General features: G+C 37.3%; 1 protein-coding gene and 1 pseudogene across 5 annotated transcripts in view; one reads left to right on the forward strand and one right to left on the reverse strand.

Moving 5' to 3' along the window:
• The window catches only part of LOC306882843 (WD repeat- and FYVE domain-containing protein 4-like), a 46,806-nt gene that overhangs the window by 10,203 nt on the left and 19,810 nt on the right, over positions 1 to 16,793 (reverse strand). For 2 of the 4 annotated variants that reach the window (XR_013785300.1, XM_079437788.1), the window contains exons 31-51: positions 16,636 to 16,758; positions 15,913 to 16,101; positions 15,619 to 15,798; positions 15,011 to 15,137; positions 14,694 to 14,845; positions 14,362 to 14,600; positions 13,881 to 14,002; positions 13,578 to 13,769; positions 13,283 to 13,395; positions 10,260 to 10,337; positions 9,972 to 10,163; positions 9,614 to 9,698; positions 9,329 to 9,501; positions 7,495 to 7,643; positions 6,582 to 6,702; positions 6,361 to 6,446; positions 6,192 to 6,248; positions 1,247 to 1,289; positions 924 to 1,043; positions 712 to 829; positions 297 to 406 (exon numbers count right to left, since the gene is read on the reverse strand). Coding sequence is in view for 3 of the 4 variants with exons in the window: in XM_079437788.1 (XP_079293914.1) it covers positions 297 to 406; positions 712 to 829; positions 924 to 1,043; positions 1,247 to 1,289; positions 6,192 to 6,248; positions 6,361 to 6,446; positions 6,582 to 6,702; positions 7,495 to 7,643; positions 9,329 to 9,501; positions 9,614 to 9,698; positions 9,972 to 10,163; positions 10,260 to 10,337; positions 13,283 to 13,395; positions 13,578 to 13,769; positions 13,881 to 14,002; positions 14,362 to 14,600; positions 14,694 to 14,845; positions 15,011 to 15,137; positions 15,619 to 15,798; positions 15,913 to 16,101; positions 16,636 to 16,758 (2,769 nt within the window). In the remaining variant the exon portion in view is untranslated. The remainder of the gene's footprint in view (positions 1 to 296; positions 407 to 711; positions 830 to 923; positions 1,044 to 1,246; positions 1,290 to 6,191; positions 6,249 to 6,360; positions 6,447 to 6,581; positions 6,703 to 7,494; positions 7,644 to 9,328; positions 9,502 to 9,613; positions 9,699 to 9,971; positions 10,164 to 10,259; positions 10,338 to 13,282; positions 13,396 to 13,577; positions 13,770 to 13,880; positions 14,003 to 14,361; positions 14,601 to 14,693; positions 14,846 to 15,010; positions 15,138 to 15,618; positions 15,799 to 15,912; positions 16,102 to 16,635; positions 16,759 to 16,793) is intronic. The other 2 variants (XM_079437790.1, XM_079437789.1) reach the window with 2 other exon arrangements.
• On the forward strand, positions 4,426 to 5,291 carry LOC306882143 (leucine-rich repeat-containing protein 18-like; annotated as a pseudogene). The gene has a single exon. The product of its transcript is annotated as a leucine-rich repeat-containing protein 18-like (transcript).

A 16,793-nucleotide genomic window follows, 5' to 3' on the forward strand; every position in this document is an offset into this window, starting at 1 on the left:
AGTGACGCAAAAGAATTTATTTGCATACATATTAAAATCATACCCTAATTTGGTTTTGGAAAGAAAAAATAAAGTGCACACAAGCCTAAACAAGGCCAAAAACAATGAAGCTCATTTCATCGAGTAAGTTCAATTTAGAAAAATTGAATTTTATAGAAGTTTTGTCACTCTGACATGTTTTGTGCTTCATTTGATAAAGAAGAGGCATTATATATTGGAGTTCCTGTAGCACTGTGTGCCCTGTAACAACAGAAGTGTGATGTAATTGAGCCCAGTCAAACAGGTGAGAAGTTTACCTGCAGGTGGAGGAAGGTCTGGGAGAAAGGCTCCATCCTCACCAGATACGAGGCCACTATGATGGCTGAGGAATAGTGTGTGCAGTAATGACACTGAGCTGACAGATCACCTGTAATCATGACATTAAGTAAATTAAAGCATTTATTGTATTTCATTCAGTCCTGCAGGTCCCCGAATATTTTTTTTTCCTCCAAATAACAGCCCTGATTCTGCCATTGTGTTTTAAAGTTGCTATTGGCTAACTGAATCAGATTTTTGTTCAGTTTTGGGAAAGAAAACAAAATAAAGAAAACACCCAGAGCCTCTATGTCTGCAGGTGAAACTGACAAACTGCATGAACTTCAGCTGTATGAACAATAGGTTTTTAGGTCTCAGTTACAGAATAGCTGCATATAAAAGGTTCATATGCTTTACCATCATTATTTTCCACCTCATTGTATCGCTGAATGAACTTGTCTTTTCTCTTCTCATTTTGAGCTCCCATTGGTTTGGACAGATTTCTGAATGTAGCAGGGCAGGACAGATCCAGAGTCTAACAAGCGGTGAAGGAGATTATCAAATAAACAAAAAATTTCAGTATCAAAAATGAAAAATTTTCAGTTAGTTTGGGTGCATGTTAGATTTACCTCTGATTCATAATCAGCAATGATCCATGGAAAAACAGGATATTGCATCAAGTCATTGTATGTCCGTCCAGCAAGTGTGTTTAGATGCATAAGGTATTCAAAGTTACTGATTTCTCCTCTCTATGGAAAAAGAAGATACATACTGTCAAGAACAGAAGAAAATGAAACAAAAATATGCATTTGGGTTCATTTAAAATAACTTTTCAGAAAGCTTATATTTATATTGTGGCATTCAATCCATTCACTGTAAATGCAGGATGTATATTACAAATAATAATGGTTAATAATCGTGTATGTACAGTAGTTAAAGCCTCACACATTACCTGCCATTTAATTAGAGCAGTCTTCTCAGCCGCTGCTGTCTTTCTATATGAACACAAAAAAAATAATTGAAGACAATTTTTTTCAAAGATTTTACTGTAAAACATTATGATATTTTTCTACTCTGTTTGACCTACTGCAATGTCACCTAACATGCAATGCAAACAGAGTTACAGAATCAAGTGCCTTGAATACGGTGAATTCTGAACTGGTCATCCAAACCAAGTCTACTATGGTTGCATAGCAACAGGTTAAGGAATAGAAAGATCTTATGGATTTAAACCAAGGAGGGTCTGTATTTCATCAGAAACAAGGGCCAAAAGAAACATACATTCTTGTGGAAAAAAGGGTTAAGACTTTATTCAGGCATGCCTTTCCCTCCTTTAAAAGGAGTAAATAGTGCCATCTATAGGTTTTGGTAAATAACTATAAACACACAGTAACATTACCTTGGAAGTTAGTTTTCTCTGTAACACACATTAGTGAATTACAAGATTACAAGTGCGGTTTCTACAACAAGCCATCTAAACATGCAAAATCACAGCTGATTTGACATGAATGCGTAGGGATGATCAGATTTTCACAATAAATATTAAAACTTGTTTTCTCTCAAACATTTATCACCACTTATTTCCATATATAAATGAAAAGAAAGCAAGAGAGAGGAAAATAATGCAAAGTTCAATCGTAGCTAATGGGTGAAACTATTAACGTGCTGGACTTCAAAGAACATTCTAGAAATGTAATCTGAGGGAGTGTACAAACACAAACGCTGCAACACTTCTTTCTCCCCTTTCTTTTGTGCACGCTCCTGTCACAGGACAATAAAACTCCCGGCACCCCGCGCAAGCGTTGCTTGGTAACAAAAGTTAAACAGGACAAATCTTCTTTTTGGAGTACAGTCTGAAGATCCTCCTCTGATTCTCAAGCAATTCAGTTGTGGACCTCATTTAAAAACTGTAAGTAAGAAAAACTTATTTAAGTCTTCCTTCACACCGGAAAGGAGATGAAATGAGTCCTGGGTAACAATAGCTGGTTGGGGCAAACTGATGGTTTTTACACACTCTTGCATAATCCTTTTACCTTTAATCCTTTAGCCTTTCTGAAGTTGTCGAGAAGATTGTTTGAGCACAAGCAAAAAAATAAAAGTCACATTAACAATAAAATGGTTAAAGATATAAATATTCTTTAAAAAGTGCTTACTGAATACTGACTGATTTAGTTGGGTGAATACAGGTACAAATAGTGACACAACTAGCAAAGACACTGAAGTAGAGGTCTTCACGGGTCCACTTGGATCCGAAAACTCGAGGTCCGACCCGAGACCCGAACGGGTTCGGGTCCAAAACTTCTACGAGTGCATTGGACACGGGTCGGGTTCGGTATTAGCAGCCTTGGGTCTCGGGCAATTAAAATAAATGTGCTTTTCCCAAACGGACCCGATTAGACCCGAATTCTTTTAAACTTTCCCGGATGCGTAGCCTACTTGTGCGTTTATGTTAAGTTTATTTTTGAGAAACGCACGTAAAAAAGGAACATACGTTTGTAACCTCAGAAATCCATCTTATAGATATGAGATCCATCAGGAAATCCACTCACTTCATTACGCTGCATGTCAATGCAAGGCTTTTCTTTTTTATGTGCAGAAGCCCTTCACTGGAGATGAGGTAAATAACGTTGCAGACAAAACTAGCAAATCCATGATTTATTAACCTATCGATTAAGTTTTTATTAAACCATCACGTTTATATTTAAAATCCACTGGTTAGCCTACAATTGAAAGCCAAAGTCAGAAATAACATGTATCCATCAGGCAGGCAAAAATATAAAGTAATAGGCTACTAAATAAGTAAATAAACTGAATGAAAGTAATGGAGCAGCGGCCAAATCAGTCAGCAGGACCCCGGGATTTTTCCAGACCGATGCGGGGCTGCAGGCTGTGCACACGTCAATGCTGTTTACGTTCGAGTCCAGTCGGGCTCGAAAATAAATGCGGTCGGGTTGGGTCAGATTTCATCGGGTCTGTCTCGGGTCGGGTTTATCTTTTTAAAATAATTATTTATGCACGTCAGGTTCAGGTAAGATGTTTTTCGGGTCGATTGGGGTCAGGTATGGATTTTAGGACCCGAGAAGACCTCTACACTGAAGCCTAATCATTTAATCACAGTATTTATATATATATTTTTTATATTACTACAAAAAAGAATCATTAGCCATTTGGATCATATTTTAAGAACAACAAAAATGACAAATTATGAGAGTGTGTCTAACTTTATTAACTCTAATCTGTTTTAGTTATATGTAAGTGTTGTTGTATCATTACAACATGCAAAATAATTTTTTATTCATTTTAATTTTGGTAAAAATGTGAATACTCTAAACTATGACTCACATTTTAAAAAGCATATTCATCAGTTAGAAAGTATATTTTGGTAACAAACGATTTCTGGTCTTAAATCATGTAGCATCTATTATATTTCATGTGTCACGAAAATAGCAATACCATCCAATTTTCTCTCCGTTTGGAGGGGTTCAGAATCAGCGAATCACAAACAACATGAAGATGGATCACACCGATGGTCATCTCTCTGTAATTGCACCTCTCGGATGCAATGGATTCAAAAACAAAAGGTCTAATAGAAACAGGATGAACCATATTAGCCCATCTAACAATGTGATTAATGAGTCGCCAAAGGGCTTACAATGCAGCCACTCCTCCTTTTTAATGGGAAGATATGAAGGGAGCGAGTTTAAATCTCTTTCCAGTGTCATTTATCAAAGTACTGATTTGACTCTCTCCACACAGTCACACGGACTGCTAGCGCCGCCCCGGATCAATCAGATGGAACACAAACAGCTTTTCCCAGAATATGTGTTGGGCGCTCGCCGTATCCACTGTTATCTAGTATTACCCTTAATTAGAGAACGACATTATCCTAAAAGATCCCTTTAGGGTGAGTTGGGTGAGTGAGTCGGTTGTAAACATTACACCCCTCTCATTCCCCAAATGGCCCGATACTTCCGCGCCCCTCGATACTGCCTGCGGGCATACATGATACCTCTTTCCCCATGAAAACAACTAAACTGTCTCGTCATTAAGTCATACATGTTTAAAGCTACGAGGTCCAGAGATAATAATTACATGACTTGAGTTAAGACAATCAAATTGATTCTTCAGAAGCGCTTAACCATTAATCTGTGTCTATACAGCTCCATGGCTAAAGGAAAGAGAGCAGGTGGAGTCAAAGGTACGAAGATCACATTGAAAATGGCTAAAAATGCTCTCAGAGTAACTCCAGATGGCAAACTACGACTTGATCTGAGCAACGTCGGCATCGCCACATTTCCCAAATGCCTTCTAAAGTTAAGAAACATAGAGGAACTTGACCTGAGCCGCAACAAATTGAAAATAATCCCAGAATTAATTGGCCAGCTCACTGGACTGCGTTGGTTAGACCTTCACAGCAACCAAATCGAACAACTGCCCGAAAGCATTGGACTCCTGGGATCTCTGCTCTACCTCAACCTCTGTAACATGCCGGTTTATCGCCTGACATAGGAAGTCTGAGAAACCTCCAGGTTCTCAACTTGGGTATAAATCGTCTAAACGCCCTCCCTCCCACCTTGGCCACCCTAACAAACCTGGCAGAGCTGGGACTTTTTGATAATTTGTTCACACAGATACCAGAATGCATAAATGTGTTGCCCAACCTGACGAAGCTGAACACCAAACGCAACCCTGTTTCCTACACACAGCGAGATGGCAAAGACTCTGACTCTGTAAAGACACTGGGAAATCTGTTTTTGGTGAGAGAGGGAGATTTGTGCCATCCTTGTCTAGAGAGGTGCAGAAGGAAAAAGCTGCTTGAGAAGTCCCAAAGAAAGAATAATTTTTCAGGGCTGATCTCGCCAAACTCTGTAGCTCGAGGTAATCAAGAAAATTGGCGGCAGCAGACTACTAGCTCACTTCCAAGTTTTCAATAAGGACAAGCCAGACCTGTCGGAGATACCAACCCATTGTATTTTATGAATAACCTTTATACATAATGACACTAAGTAATGACTCAACATTTAAATCTCCTCCTGTACTTTTAGGGACTAAACTGCAGGTTTTGCAGGAGGTCCACCAAATTTTGTTGGATCTCAAGCTCATTTTCATAAGGAAAAAAATGAAAGTGTGTGTCAAACAAAACTACGACAAAGTTGACTTCAACTAAGGCTAAAGTTATAAAGTTAAAGTTCAGCTGTTTCATTGTGCCTCCCAAATTAAAGGTTTTCTATAGAATTAAAATGTACAAATACATGAATTTGCACATCAACAACAAATATTTAAATATGTATATACATTAATTTGTCTATCAACCAAGGGTTTCCTTGATCTGCAATCTGTATAGTATCATTAAAAAATATATGCATCAAATTACTGTGTATTTCTTACTTTAGGAAAACAACTTTGGCTTTGAAGTCAATGGGAAACAATCAATATTAAGTCCATTCCCTCTTCATCATGTCAAAAAGTCAGGGGAACTAAACATGATAAAACTAAATTGAGCAGAAATTGAAATGGTGAGTTAAGGAATGATAATTTGAACCAAAACAACATCTGAAATAACGAATAGGTAGAAGCTTATGGCACCCTTGCAGACAATTAACAACTATACAATTGTGAGCTGTATTGGCTGCTGATGACTTTGAAAAGTTAGTGAGGCTGTTTTAATTGGTAGGAAGTGCTGAAGATGCAGTAATTGAAGTTTCAGTGTAGTGCTGGGATATTGTTTAGGGGATTGAGAGTCTTCCTGTCAATAGTTAACCGCACACATAAGAGAATGTATTTTCTGGAAACTTTGAAACCACAAAACTCTGTCTGTTTGAATATAAAAGCATCACAGTCTCTCTAACTGAAATGGCAGCTGTCTGCGAGATCGGGCAGATGCTTTTGACACTCACCTCACATTAAGTACAGTCTCTCCCCTTCCCTTTAATGAGGAGACCACAGAGCACAGCCTAGAAAGGAGAACAAAGAGAGAGAAAAAAAATCAAGATAAATCAATTAAGTCTGTGTCACCTCACACACAGTTCTTTGCCTGCCTGAACCACAAGCACTTTATTGTTTTACCTTTTATATGCATTGATGTGGTCATTGTTGAAAAATACCAGGAAAACTGAAGTTCCGTTCTTTAAGAATATTTCCAGAGCGTTGTCCTAGCGTCATTAAGAAATATAAATAACAATTAAACTAACAAACATGATAAACAAATAGAACAGAATAAAATAAAGTTAAATATAAAATAAATAAATAAATAAAAATTAAATGACTGTGGGCTCTGTGAATCTCACCTCAAGCAGAAAGCGCATGAAATTGGCCTCTTTGATGTCATCATATGACCAGCGCTTGCAGCTTGGACTCACTGAGTTTTTCTCTTTATTCATCATACTGCAAATATATGAGTCTCTCACACTATAATAAGTACAGAAAATTTAAGATGCTGTGAAATCTCTATAAAAAAATAAAACAAAGCTGTTCCATCTCAGTAAACTTAATGTTATCTTTATCTTCTTTACTGTCTTTTAATAAAAAAATAACTAATTATCACTTTATATTTATTTATAATTGTATCATGTTATATTATATACACAATTAAATATTTAAAAACTACAAAACCTTATTTCCAACTTAAAAATAAATAAATATTTTAAATGTGTCTATGTACTACTGTTTAAAAGTTTCTCATTAAATAAATACACACTACCATTTAAAAGATTCTCATTAAGATTATGTTTTTTTGTTTAATGAATTAATACTTTTGAGGAAGGATGCATTAAATTGATCAAAAGTGACAAAGATGTTTATAAAGTTACAGTAAAGTATTTCTATTTCAAACAAATGCTGTTCTTTTGAACTTTCTGTTTATAAAAGAAACGTGAAACATATATCATGGTTTCCACAAAAATATCAAGCAGAAACTTATTAATAAATATTTCTTTGTCACTGAACACTTTAGTAATGGCTGTTGAAAATTCAGCTTTCCAATCAAAGAAATAAATTAGCTAAATAAATAAAAATCTTTTTTTTATTTATAATAATATTTCACAATTTTACAATTTGTACTGTATTTATGATCAAATAAATGCAACCTTGGTGAGCATAAGTGACCTCTTTCAAAAACTTAAAAAAAATCTCACCAACCCCAAACGTTTGAACAATAGTGTACGAGTAGAGAGTTATGCAGAGAGAAAACAGTAGCTTTACTTGGTCTGATGATGGATTCTACAGCACACGTCTCCTGAGGAGGTCAGCGTGAAGCCCTCGCATAAGTAGAGGTCAGTTTTGCCAAACAGCAGCACTCCTTCTGTCTGAACATGACCACTGACGACCACCACGCAGTGTTTGGCTTTGACCTGAGGTATGGACACATTACAGCAGACAGCATGGGTATCAAGTAGCTCAGGAATCCGTATTGTGCATTGAACTGTTTAAAATAAAACTGTAATTTGTTTTACATGCTGCCAAATTCAATGAATGAGTAAACGCAATGTCAAGCCAAGTTTTCAACAGTTGTATGACGTGTCACTGCAGCCTGCCTTCTGAATTGTGCCCTGGGGCTAATGTGTCAAAGAAGCGCTGCCCCGGTCTTGATTGATCACGGTTACCACTTCATTATCTAAACAACACGGTGGAGAGACAAAAATTAAAGGGAGAAAAAGGCAAGATGCTGAATGGATGGGGTGTTTGTGAAACGGGGCCAATCTTCTGCAGGCGGAGTTCGCACGAAACCTCTCGATTATGCACGGCTAATTGTATTGTCTCCCTTCATTTCACACCAAGCAGCTGCACCTGGCCTCAGCCCTGAGTCACCACATCTCTGGGCTCCGGGGATCCGCGTCCTCAAAACATATGGGGTCCAGCCGTACTGCCAGCCGCTCCACAATTAATACAAATCAAATCAGAGTCTCCTCTCCAAGCAAGCGCCCCCTCTCCGGCGCAGAGAGGGCCCCACTGTTTATTAACAGAATTAATCAATGACACAGCAACAATAGCAACACACTAATTGATTAAGGCCCTGTTTAAATATATGGTCCACCTGGTGGGGTTTTGGTTTCAAACGGAGCTATAAAACAGAATCAGCCTTGACCTGAGTCAGTCCTAATTCTGTCTGGTCTTGGGGATTTACAACAATGACATGATACACCTTGCTACAGGATGTATTTAAGAGTGCTCTGTGACAGTTCATGTCAGAAAAATATTACATATGCACCAGCCATCATTTCTGTGACAAACTATGGCCATGACTGAAACTAAAGTTAGTCAGTTAATGACAGTTAATGATTTTTTAAATGCCTAATATTCTTATTTCTTCACTGAAATGATATTATACAAAAAAAGGAGAGGAACATTTGGATATTTATTAAAAAAAATACTTTTTTGAACCCTTCAACTGCCAAACCACACACACAGATTTTGTGGGGCATCTATATAACAATATAGATGCCCCATATCTTTGTGTGTAGTTTGGCAGTTGAAGGGTTCAAAATGTATTTTGAACCCTATCGTTATTATTATTATTAAATTCTGGGTAAGAGGAGGATTGGGAAATTATAAAAGCTGGATTCGAACTCACATTGCTCACTTGAGCACCAACCACCACACCTCGGCTCCATATAAATGCAATAATTAACAACACATAATACTGCATCTTTGAAGTTATTTCCGGTTTGAGCAATAATGAAAAGCTAAGCCTCCGTAGACATGGTGCCTGTAAATTACAGTCATCAAAATGCCTCTGGAATTGAGGCGTAGGCTGCGTTAAGCGTGTACATTTCTATATTAATAAGTATGGAGAGGGCAATTCGGCTGACACGCAGCACAGCAGGACACACCACCGACTGAATGAATATAAGACAGCAGACATCACCCCCTACTGTTCCTTATTAATACTTCTGTCAGCCACTCTCGGCCCTGTTAATGCTGAAGAGCACTGTCAGGCTCAGCACACACACACACACACACACTACAGCTGTCCACACGAGAATGTGTTTTCTGTACCAAAGTTATGTGGCTCCAGGTGAATATGGGTCACTCTCACCTCTTCAGTGGGTTCCAGCTCCTTCAGTATGAGTTGACTATCCATACACTGCTCTGAGAAATCCTCGGGCAGAGGTGAGGCCTCATTCAAGACAGGGAAAAAGGTCAAATACTGACAGTCTAAACCGTGTTCCTCTTCAACCTCCTGGCTTGTCTCGCACAGAATCCTGGGGTCTGGGACACAGATAAAATATCCACTTTTAAAGAAATATGCAGAAAAAGCTGTTGCTGCACAATATTAAACGTTACAACACTGATCATAAAATTGACAAGAAAAGTGAGATACTTGAATCAGCCTCAATAACTTCCGCGGCTCTTTTGCCTTCTTCAACAAAATTCTTCTGAATGAGGCCTGAAGTCAGTGTTGGCATCTATTTAAAGTAAAAAATATATATATTTAACAGAATAGATGCACAAATGAACATGTTTGTCTATTTATTGTTATAAATTCAAATGAATACAATAAAAATAAAACCACTTGAAGATTATTCAACAGTGATTGGAAAAATAGTTTAAAAGAAATAATAATAATAATAATACAAAATAAAACCTGCATCTTTATTTTATTTAAAGCTCAGTGTATTATGCTATCAATATTCTTCGGTCAGAAATTATTTTTTTTATGTACGGTGAAAATAGGTCACCCTTTTGGATCGACGTAGCTGCTTTCTGCGAATTCTGGATCGTGTTCGGTTGCGCCCCTCTGCGGTGTTCTGCACCCAGCCTCGTTTGAGGAAGACTCCTGGACCAGGGCCAAAGAGACCCCTCTCTCTAAGCAAGTCTTCCTCTATTCTTAGCCATTGAACGGCCATACGATCATTCTCACTATGCATCATCTACACAAAACACAAAAGCAAATCAGTGAAATTTTGTAGTTGGATTCCTGGGGCACAGCATTATAAATATTAATGGTTAAAAAAAAACTAACAAACCTGTGCATTACTCCTCAACATGCTGTCAAATATGGTCTCACAAGTTTTCCAGTGTGCTTCCATGTCTAAGACGAACCTCTAATGGAAACAAACACACACGACATGCGCACACATGAAGGTACATTATGAAGGTGAACAAGTAGACACTTATATGTATGTAAACGGTCCTCTGTAGCTATTAGGTTTTCACACAGTTACAATAACATTTAGCAAATTGCATTCATGTGGGAAAAACAAGCTAGTGGCTATTTAACCATACAATAAAGCTGTCTCCAATAGTCCTCAGTGTGCTCTAATTAACTTAAAGTATAATATAAGCGCAGTGTGAGGTGGCTGCTGGCCCTGCGCCATGCTCTGTGTCCTGCTGATTTATTGTACTGATAGGCATTAGCCCTTCAGGAAGCCTGTGTACTTCACCACCGACCTGCTCATATCCAGATTTACTTAAAGGCTCATTAAACCAATCATCACAGTGGTGTCCTCACGGAGCCGGCCCAACAGCAACACTGAGTGCAGTTCAGAGACTAGAGGTGAACCGTAAGAGTACTGAATATAGCACTGCTATATCTCAAACTGAGACAAATATGAATTATGAAGGCACAAGATAAATCTAAAATTAGTAAAAGGTGTAACTGCATGAAAATGTTTTCCAAAAATCATATCTGACCATTTTGTGTTTTGTTTTATGAACAATACATTTTGACCAATTTGTAGAAATTTTATAATTTTTCCTGTTATTAGTGTCAAACGCAGCAAATCTGTTGTAAAATAATAAAACTTGAAATTTTTCTAAGGGCTGAATACTTTTTATAAACCGTGTGAAAAGGATTTATGCAGGTAAACAACATTTCAAAAAATCTAAAAACATTAATATTTCATTAGGAATGCAATAAAATATTTATTTATTTTGTAGTTTTACTTAAAGTAGCAACTCAGTCTACTTGTTTCACCTGCATACCCTTCGCTGCTTTGTATGCCATAGCAAAATAAGAAAATCCAACCAAAATTCAGGAAAAATGCTATTTGGGTTCTTAGAAAGAAAAACAGTGACAAGTTATAAAACCAGAAAAAAAAGAAAATTGTGCATTTGTGTGTGCTAAATGGATGGCGGGATTAAGAAGTGTTACAAAGGAGTTCACAGGAGTAATTACGGCCTTGTGTTGACAGATAAACACTGAACCATTGCCTAATCGTATTCTTTTATTTAGACAATCATAAGTAATATATAGCATTAATTACTCCATTTACCCAAACAGCAAACTTATTGGCCTTGTACGCGCGCCACATTAAATAGCATCCCCTCTGCAATTAACATCACACTGATTTCCATTTTAATTACTTTCCACAGAAAAAAACTACCTTTGATGATAACATAACATAATGTCAGCTTCATTTTAGGCTGCTGGTGAATGTGTAATAAACTTAACTTGATCATTAGCTATGTTAATTATCTTTCTATTATGAAGATATAATTAGTCCGTAGCATATATCTGAAATGAATCCAGAGGAAAGTTTGTCCTGTGCCGTTCTGTAAGGGTAAGTTCTCTGGTGTACAGGCAACTGGATTAGACTGTGTGTGCTAAATAAACGTTTTAAAATGCTGAAATTGATTTAGCTCCCATTAGACAGAAATTATGTAATCGTAACAAATAACTAGTAAAAGTAACTATGGTCAACATCATCAATTAAAAAGACAATTAGCCTGTGAATACAGTTTTTTTAAGGCCACATTTTACATAAGTTTTCTTTTTACTAAGGTTTTCCTCTATGCAGGGAGAAATGAGATAGGTAAAACTAATATTCCTAATTATTTTTCACAGTACTATCAAGTGAAATTAGAAGTGTACAGTGCAAGGGCCATATAAATATAACTTCTCAAAAAAGAAAAAGAAAAAAAGTGACAACTTGCTCCACTTTAGGTGCAAATTGTATAATATGTGAACAATTTACATTTCAAATAACAATACGAACATATGAGAAAAAGTAAAATATGAGAAAAAGTAAAATTCAGTAAAATCCCATTCTGAAGTCTTATCTTGTTGCAACTTATTCACAATTTCATAAAATAGGGAAATAGTTTCATATTCAGAATATTTCAATGAAGCAGTATGAATATTTCTGAATGTTTATAAAACTGTCTATAGGCATTTTCTGCATGTGGACCAAAAATTACAATGACTATTATTTGAGCAACACAGCTAATCATTTAGCTAAATCTTTCCCAACTGAATTTTCTTTCCATGAGCTAAAGTTAACTTTCTATCAAAACTTGAAGGAACTAAAGTACGATCTGACGATTGTGTGCACCTCATGATGTGTTTATGACGACTTTCCAGGAGAAATTCAAAATCCACTAAACTCTCAGCAAATTTCAAGCAGCACGTTTCTGAGGAGGACAATTCATCAAGACAGCTGATAGGCTGTCACAAGCTGATATGATACAGAGTAACACAAAATGAATGTTTTCATCGGATCGGGACTGCCTATAATTACCGCCCCCTGTTTCTGAGGCGGAGACGGGGATAGCAGCAGTTGCAAAGAAACAGCAATTTCATGCCCTTGTGCCTGAGTAATATCTCTGTGCATCCTTTTCCAGATGGCGACGTCTTCAGCGGTGGGAACTAATGATGTGGGCCGCGTTTCGGGGGGGAAAAACAACAATAACAGCATCTTTAACCTTCAACAGCAAACGCAATGTTCTAGTGAGTGTTCCCATGGAAAAAATTAACAAATATCAATTATATTGCCCACTGAGGTGTATTCAGCTGTAATAATCCAAATTGATTTAGAGACAGGATTGAGACAGTGCCACAGGGTAGGTGGCGGCTTCCGGTTGCGGTGACATTGGGATGGTGTGAGGGCACCTGTGAAGGAATTCTCATTGACTAAACCAGTTACTTCCTGCCTGTCCATAATATCACTCATAGAGTACAGTACAGACAGCAAAATGGTTATAGACATGCATCGCATCAAGGCACTGGAATATAACAGAAAATGTTTTAGAAACAACTAGACTGTCCTACCTCAGGAGTGCCGACTGTATCCTTCCCAAACCTCTTCTGCACAGATTGCAACGCACTGCTGAGAAGTCCTGCCCTCTTCTGGCGACCATTGTTTGCTTTTTTCTTCTGAGAGTCTGAAAGAAAAATGTTAAAATATGAAAATCAACTTCTAACTTTGCAACATACAGTGTATTATTAATTTCCACCTCAAATATCCTCCTTTATGTCAGTCAAATACAACCAAACCTAAAGCAAGAGGATCAAAATAAGGTGGCTGACAGTAATCTCAAATGTTGACACACAAGCAGTGACTGACCTATAAAGAGATGCCAAGCTTTCATGGCCGTCTCCTCCCACAGAGGGCTCACATCACCCATAGAGACCTGGCCCTCCTTGCTGTCCGGCTTAGCAGACAGGTCAATTTTATAGGCCTCCTCTAGCGCCTGTCTTCGCTCCTGCATGACTCTATTCCAGGTGCTTTCCACAAGCAGCATCAGCTCTGACTCCACTACAAGGATCACAACCATATTCAAAACATTTAATTTTACTTTTGTGCCTGGCATACAGGAGACAAAAATAAAATAAGTAAATATATACAGTATAAAAAATAAAAACAGACCTTCTGCTGAATCTGTGACTTTGGTCTGCGACATCACCTGCCTGTTCTTGAGTGGGAAAATATGCCTCCAGATGTTTCTTGTGGGTTTCTTATGGACTTCACAGCCAAACCCTTCAAGAAAGCTAAAAGACAGCAATTTTTTCAAGCATTTTTTTTCTTAAGAATTTTGAATTTAGGAAAATGTTAAATTACACTAATTATATTATAAATAATTATATTAAACACATTGTTATGTGACATCTTTTTATGAGATTTTGAAATCCTGCTATTGAAATATTGGAAAACATACAGTCTAACTAATGCTAAACACTTGATTTTATTTATTTATTAATAAAAAATAATTTTAGGGTTGCAAATAATTTTTCATACAATTACCAATGATATGTTGGATTTGTGCTTTTTAATACTTTAAAAAAGAAATAGGACAACAAAACGTAACCTGTTAGTGAAAAGTGCCACTATCACTAACAATGAAACACACCTGCCAGAGCGGATAAGGATGAGGCAGTGCATGAGACAGCTGATGAAGTGGACATTGGCATTGTATGTTGCCATGATCACATCCCAGTGCTGCTGTAACACGCGAATTGTTTGAATAATGAGTTCCTGCTCAGCTGGAGTCTGTCTGGGTCGAGACAGGAAGTAAAGTAGGGCTCGGTTCAAGTTTTTGTACAGAACGCCAACCATTACTTCCCGATGACCATGACCTCTCTCCAGTGCCTGATGTCAATACAAACATGCAGTGTAAATATGGGTTTGTCTGGGCTTGAAACTTTAATACAGTATATTGGAGAAATGAGAAGATAAACTCACTACTTCTATCTGTTCAGCCACGAAGACCAGGAGGTTCTCTGGCTCCACCACAAACATTCCAGAGTAGAGTTTTTCTACTAGCATTTTACTGAAGAATGCCACATTCTCAACCAAAACAGCAGTTTTTCCTTCCTGCTTGGTCCTGGATGGATCTAGGGAGAATATAGCGGGACATGTGAGTGATATAAAAGTGATATAAAAGCAACCTTAAAACCCTGCTGATTTTGTACAATATAATAATATAAAAGATCAAATCAATTTCTGACATTCAACAAATTAATTTAAAGAAGTTTTATATGGTGTCTGGTATATTTTACCGTCTCTGGTCACGTGAGTAGACTGGCCCTCTTCCTGTCCTGTCATGTGTATGATGTCTATCACAAACTCCAGGAGTTCAGTCTGAAAGCTCTGCCTTTGCTCTTGACAGGCACCATCTGGGGAAAACTAAACATAAAACATTCAGATTGTTAAAATATTTCTGGGGAAAAAAGGTCTTCGCTACAGTCCACAAAAGCACTACTGGCTTGACTGTATAAACTGCTAGATATCATCCCCCAGTGAGCTGTAATGTGCATCTCATCGCCAAAACTGAGCAAAGAGTGGCACCTTATGGAGGAAAAATATTATACACAAGATACATACAGATGCTGGTTTAACAGCTCAGATGTGACTGCACTGCAATGGCAGTTCCTTTTAATATTAAACAGTACTTAAAAACGAACAGTATAGTGTTTATTATAATTATTATTAAAATAAAAAGTAAATACATTATAATTCAGAAATAATTTTAAGTCAATTGTAATTATAATTTATTTTTGTTATGATATTATTTAGTATTGTTAGTAGTATTAACAACATTAATGTATATACAATGCTTAATGATACACAATATTGTACCTCTGTATTGTATTGTATTGTATCTTACCTCTAGCAGTTGTATTAAAGGATGAAAACCATCTTTGACAGGAATGTTAATGAGGCTGTCCATCAAGAGGATGCGGATGAAGTCACACATCTGCTTCCTGCCTGGGTGGGAGGGGCGGAGCAAGGGGGGCTCCCCCACTACTTCGCCACTTTCTTTGATACCCTGGACACCTGTAGAGCTCTGCATGAGAAGCAGAATATCACTTCTGTAAACTGCTTGCCTATGAGGCAAAAAATGTCTCTTGGGTATATTTTTAAATTGCACAGAAAAAGGTACAGTCCCCAAAAGTCTCACCTCTGGGGTTTCAAAGGGGAAAACAGCACTGGCCAGTGAAGTAAGAAAATCAGGGGAGGTCCAGAGAGGATCTTGAGGAAACAAACTGTGCACCAGGCAGAGAAACTGCATCACACTACCCGGGTAATGAACTTCCCAGCCATCTGCACTTCCTGGTACAGGCTTTTTAGAGTAATACAAATACACAACCTGAGGAAAGCTGGTTTTACTGGTCTTGCATCAATGACTGTGGTGACACAGATAACGCTTGTATGTAACTGGATTATGCAACCTGTTTCCAATAAATGACTGTAATCATGCTAACTGCCTCTTAAAAAATGTACAAGATTACATCCAGCAGACATGCAACTGTCTGTCTATTACAGTATTGCCTTTTTTGAGCACTAGGTGGTGCAATCCCTTATTTTGTTTTAAATGCTATCCAACTTTAACTTCTATAAAATCTGCATGTTATCCGTAAAAGTAAATGTTATTTATATAGCATTATTTACTACAACCAGAGTTGACCAATGTGATTTATAACGCAATGAAAAATAAAGAGCAGTAAAAAAAAAGTACATAAACATGCAGCAAAAAAACATAAGACAAGGACAAAGAGTGCTTCAACTAGAATTAAAAAGTTTTTAACTTAGACTTAAAAATAACCACAGACGAAGCCATTCTAATAAAAATATATCATATACATCATGTTATGCCAATACATTTAACAATTTAGACACTTACCTTAGTAATGATAACTTTAATCAACTCTAAAAGAACACAAGCAGCATCTGCACATAGTTGAACGCCCTCAGATCCATCACTGCAGCTGTCAATCAAACCCTGAAGCATCATGTCAACATCCACCTGCCATCCAAAAGACAAAGCATAGTATAAACTTT

The sequence above is a fragment of the Barbus barbus genome (assembly GCF_936440315.1).
Source record: "Barbus barbus genome assembly, chromosome: 16".
In the NCBI taxonomy this organism is placed as follows: Eukaryota; Metazoa; Chordata; class Actinopteri; order Cypriniformes; family Cyprinidae; genus Barbus; species Barbus barbus.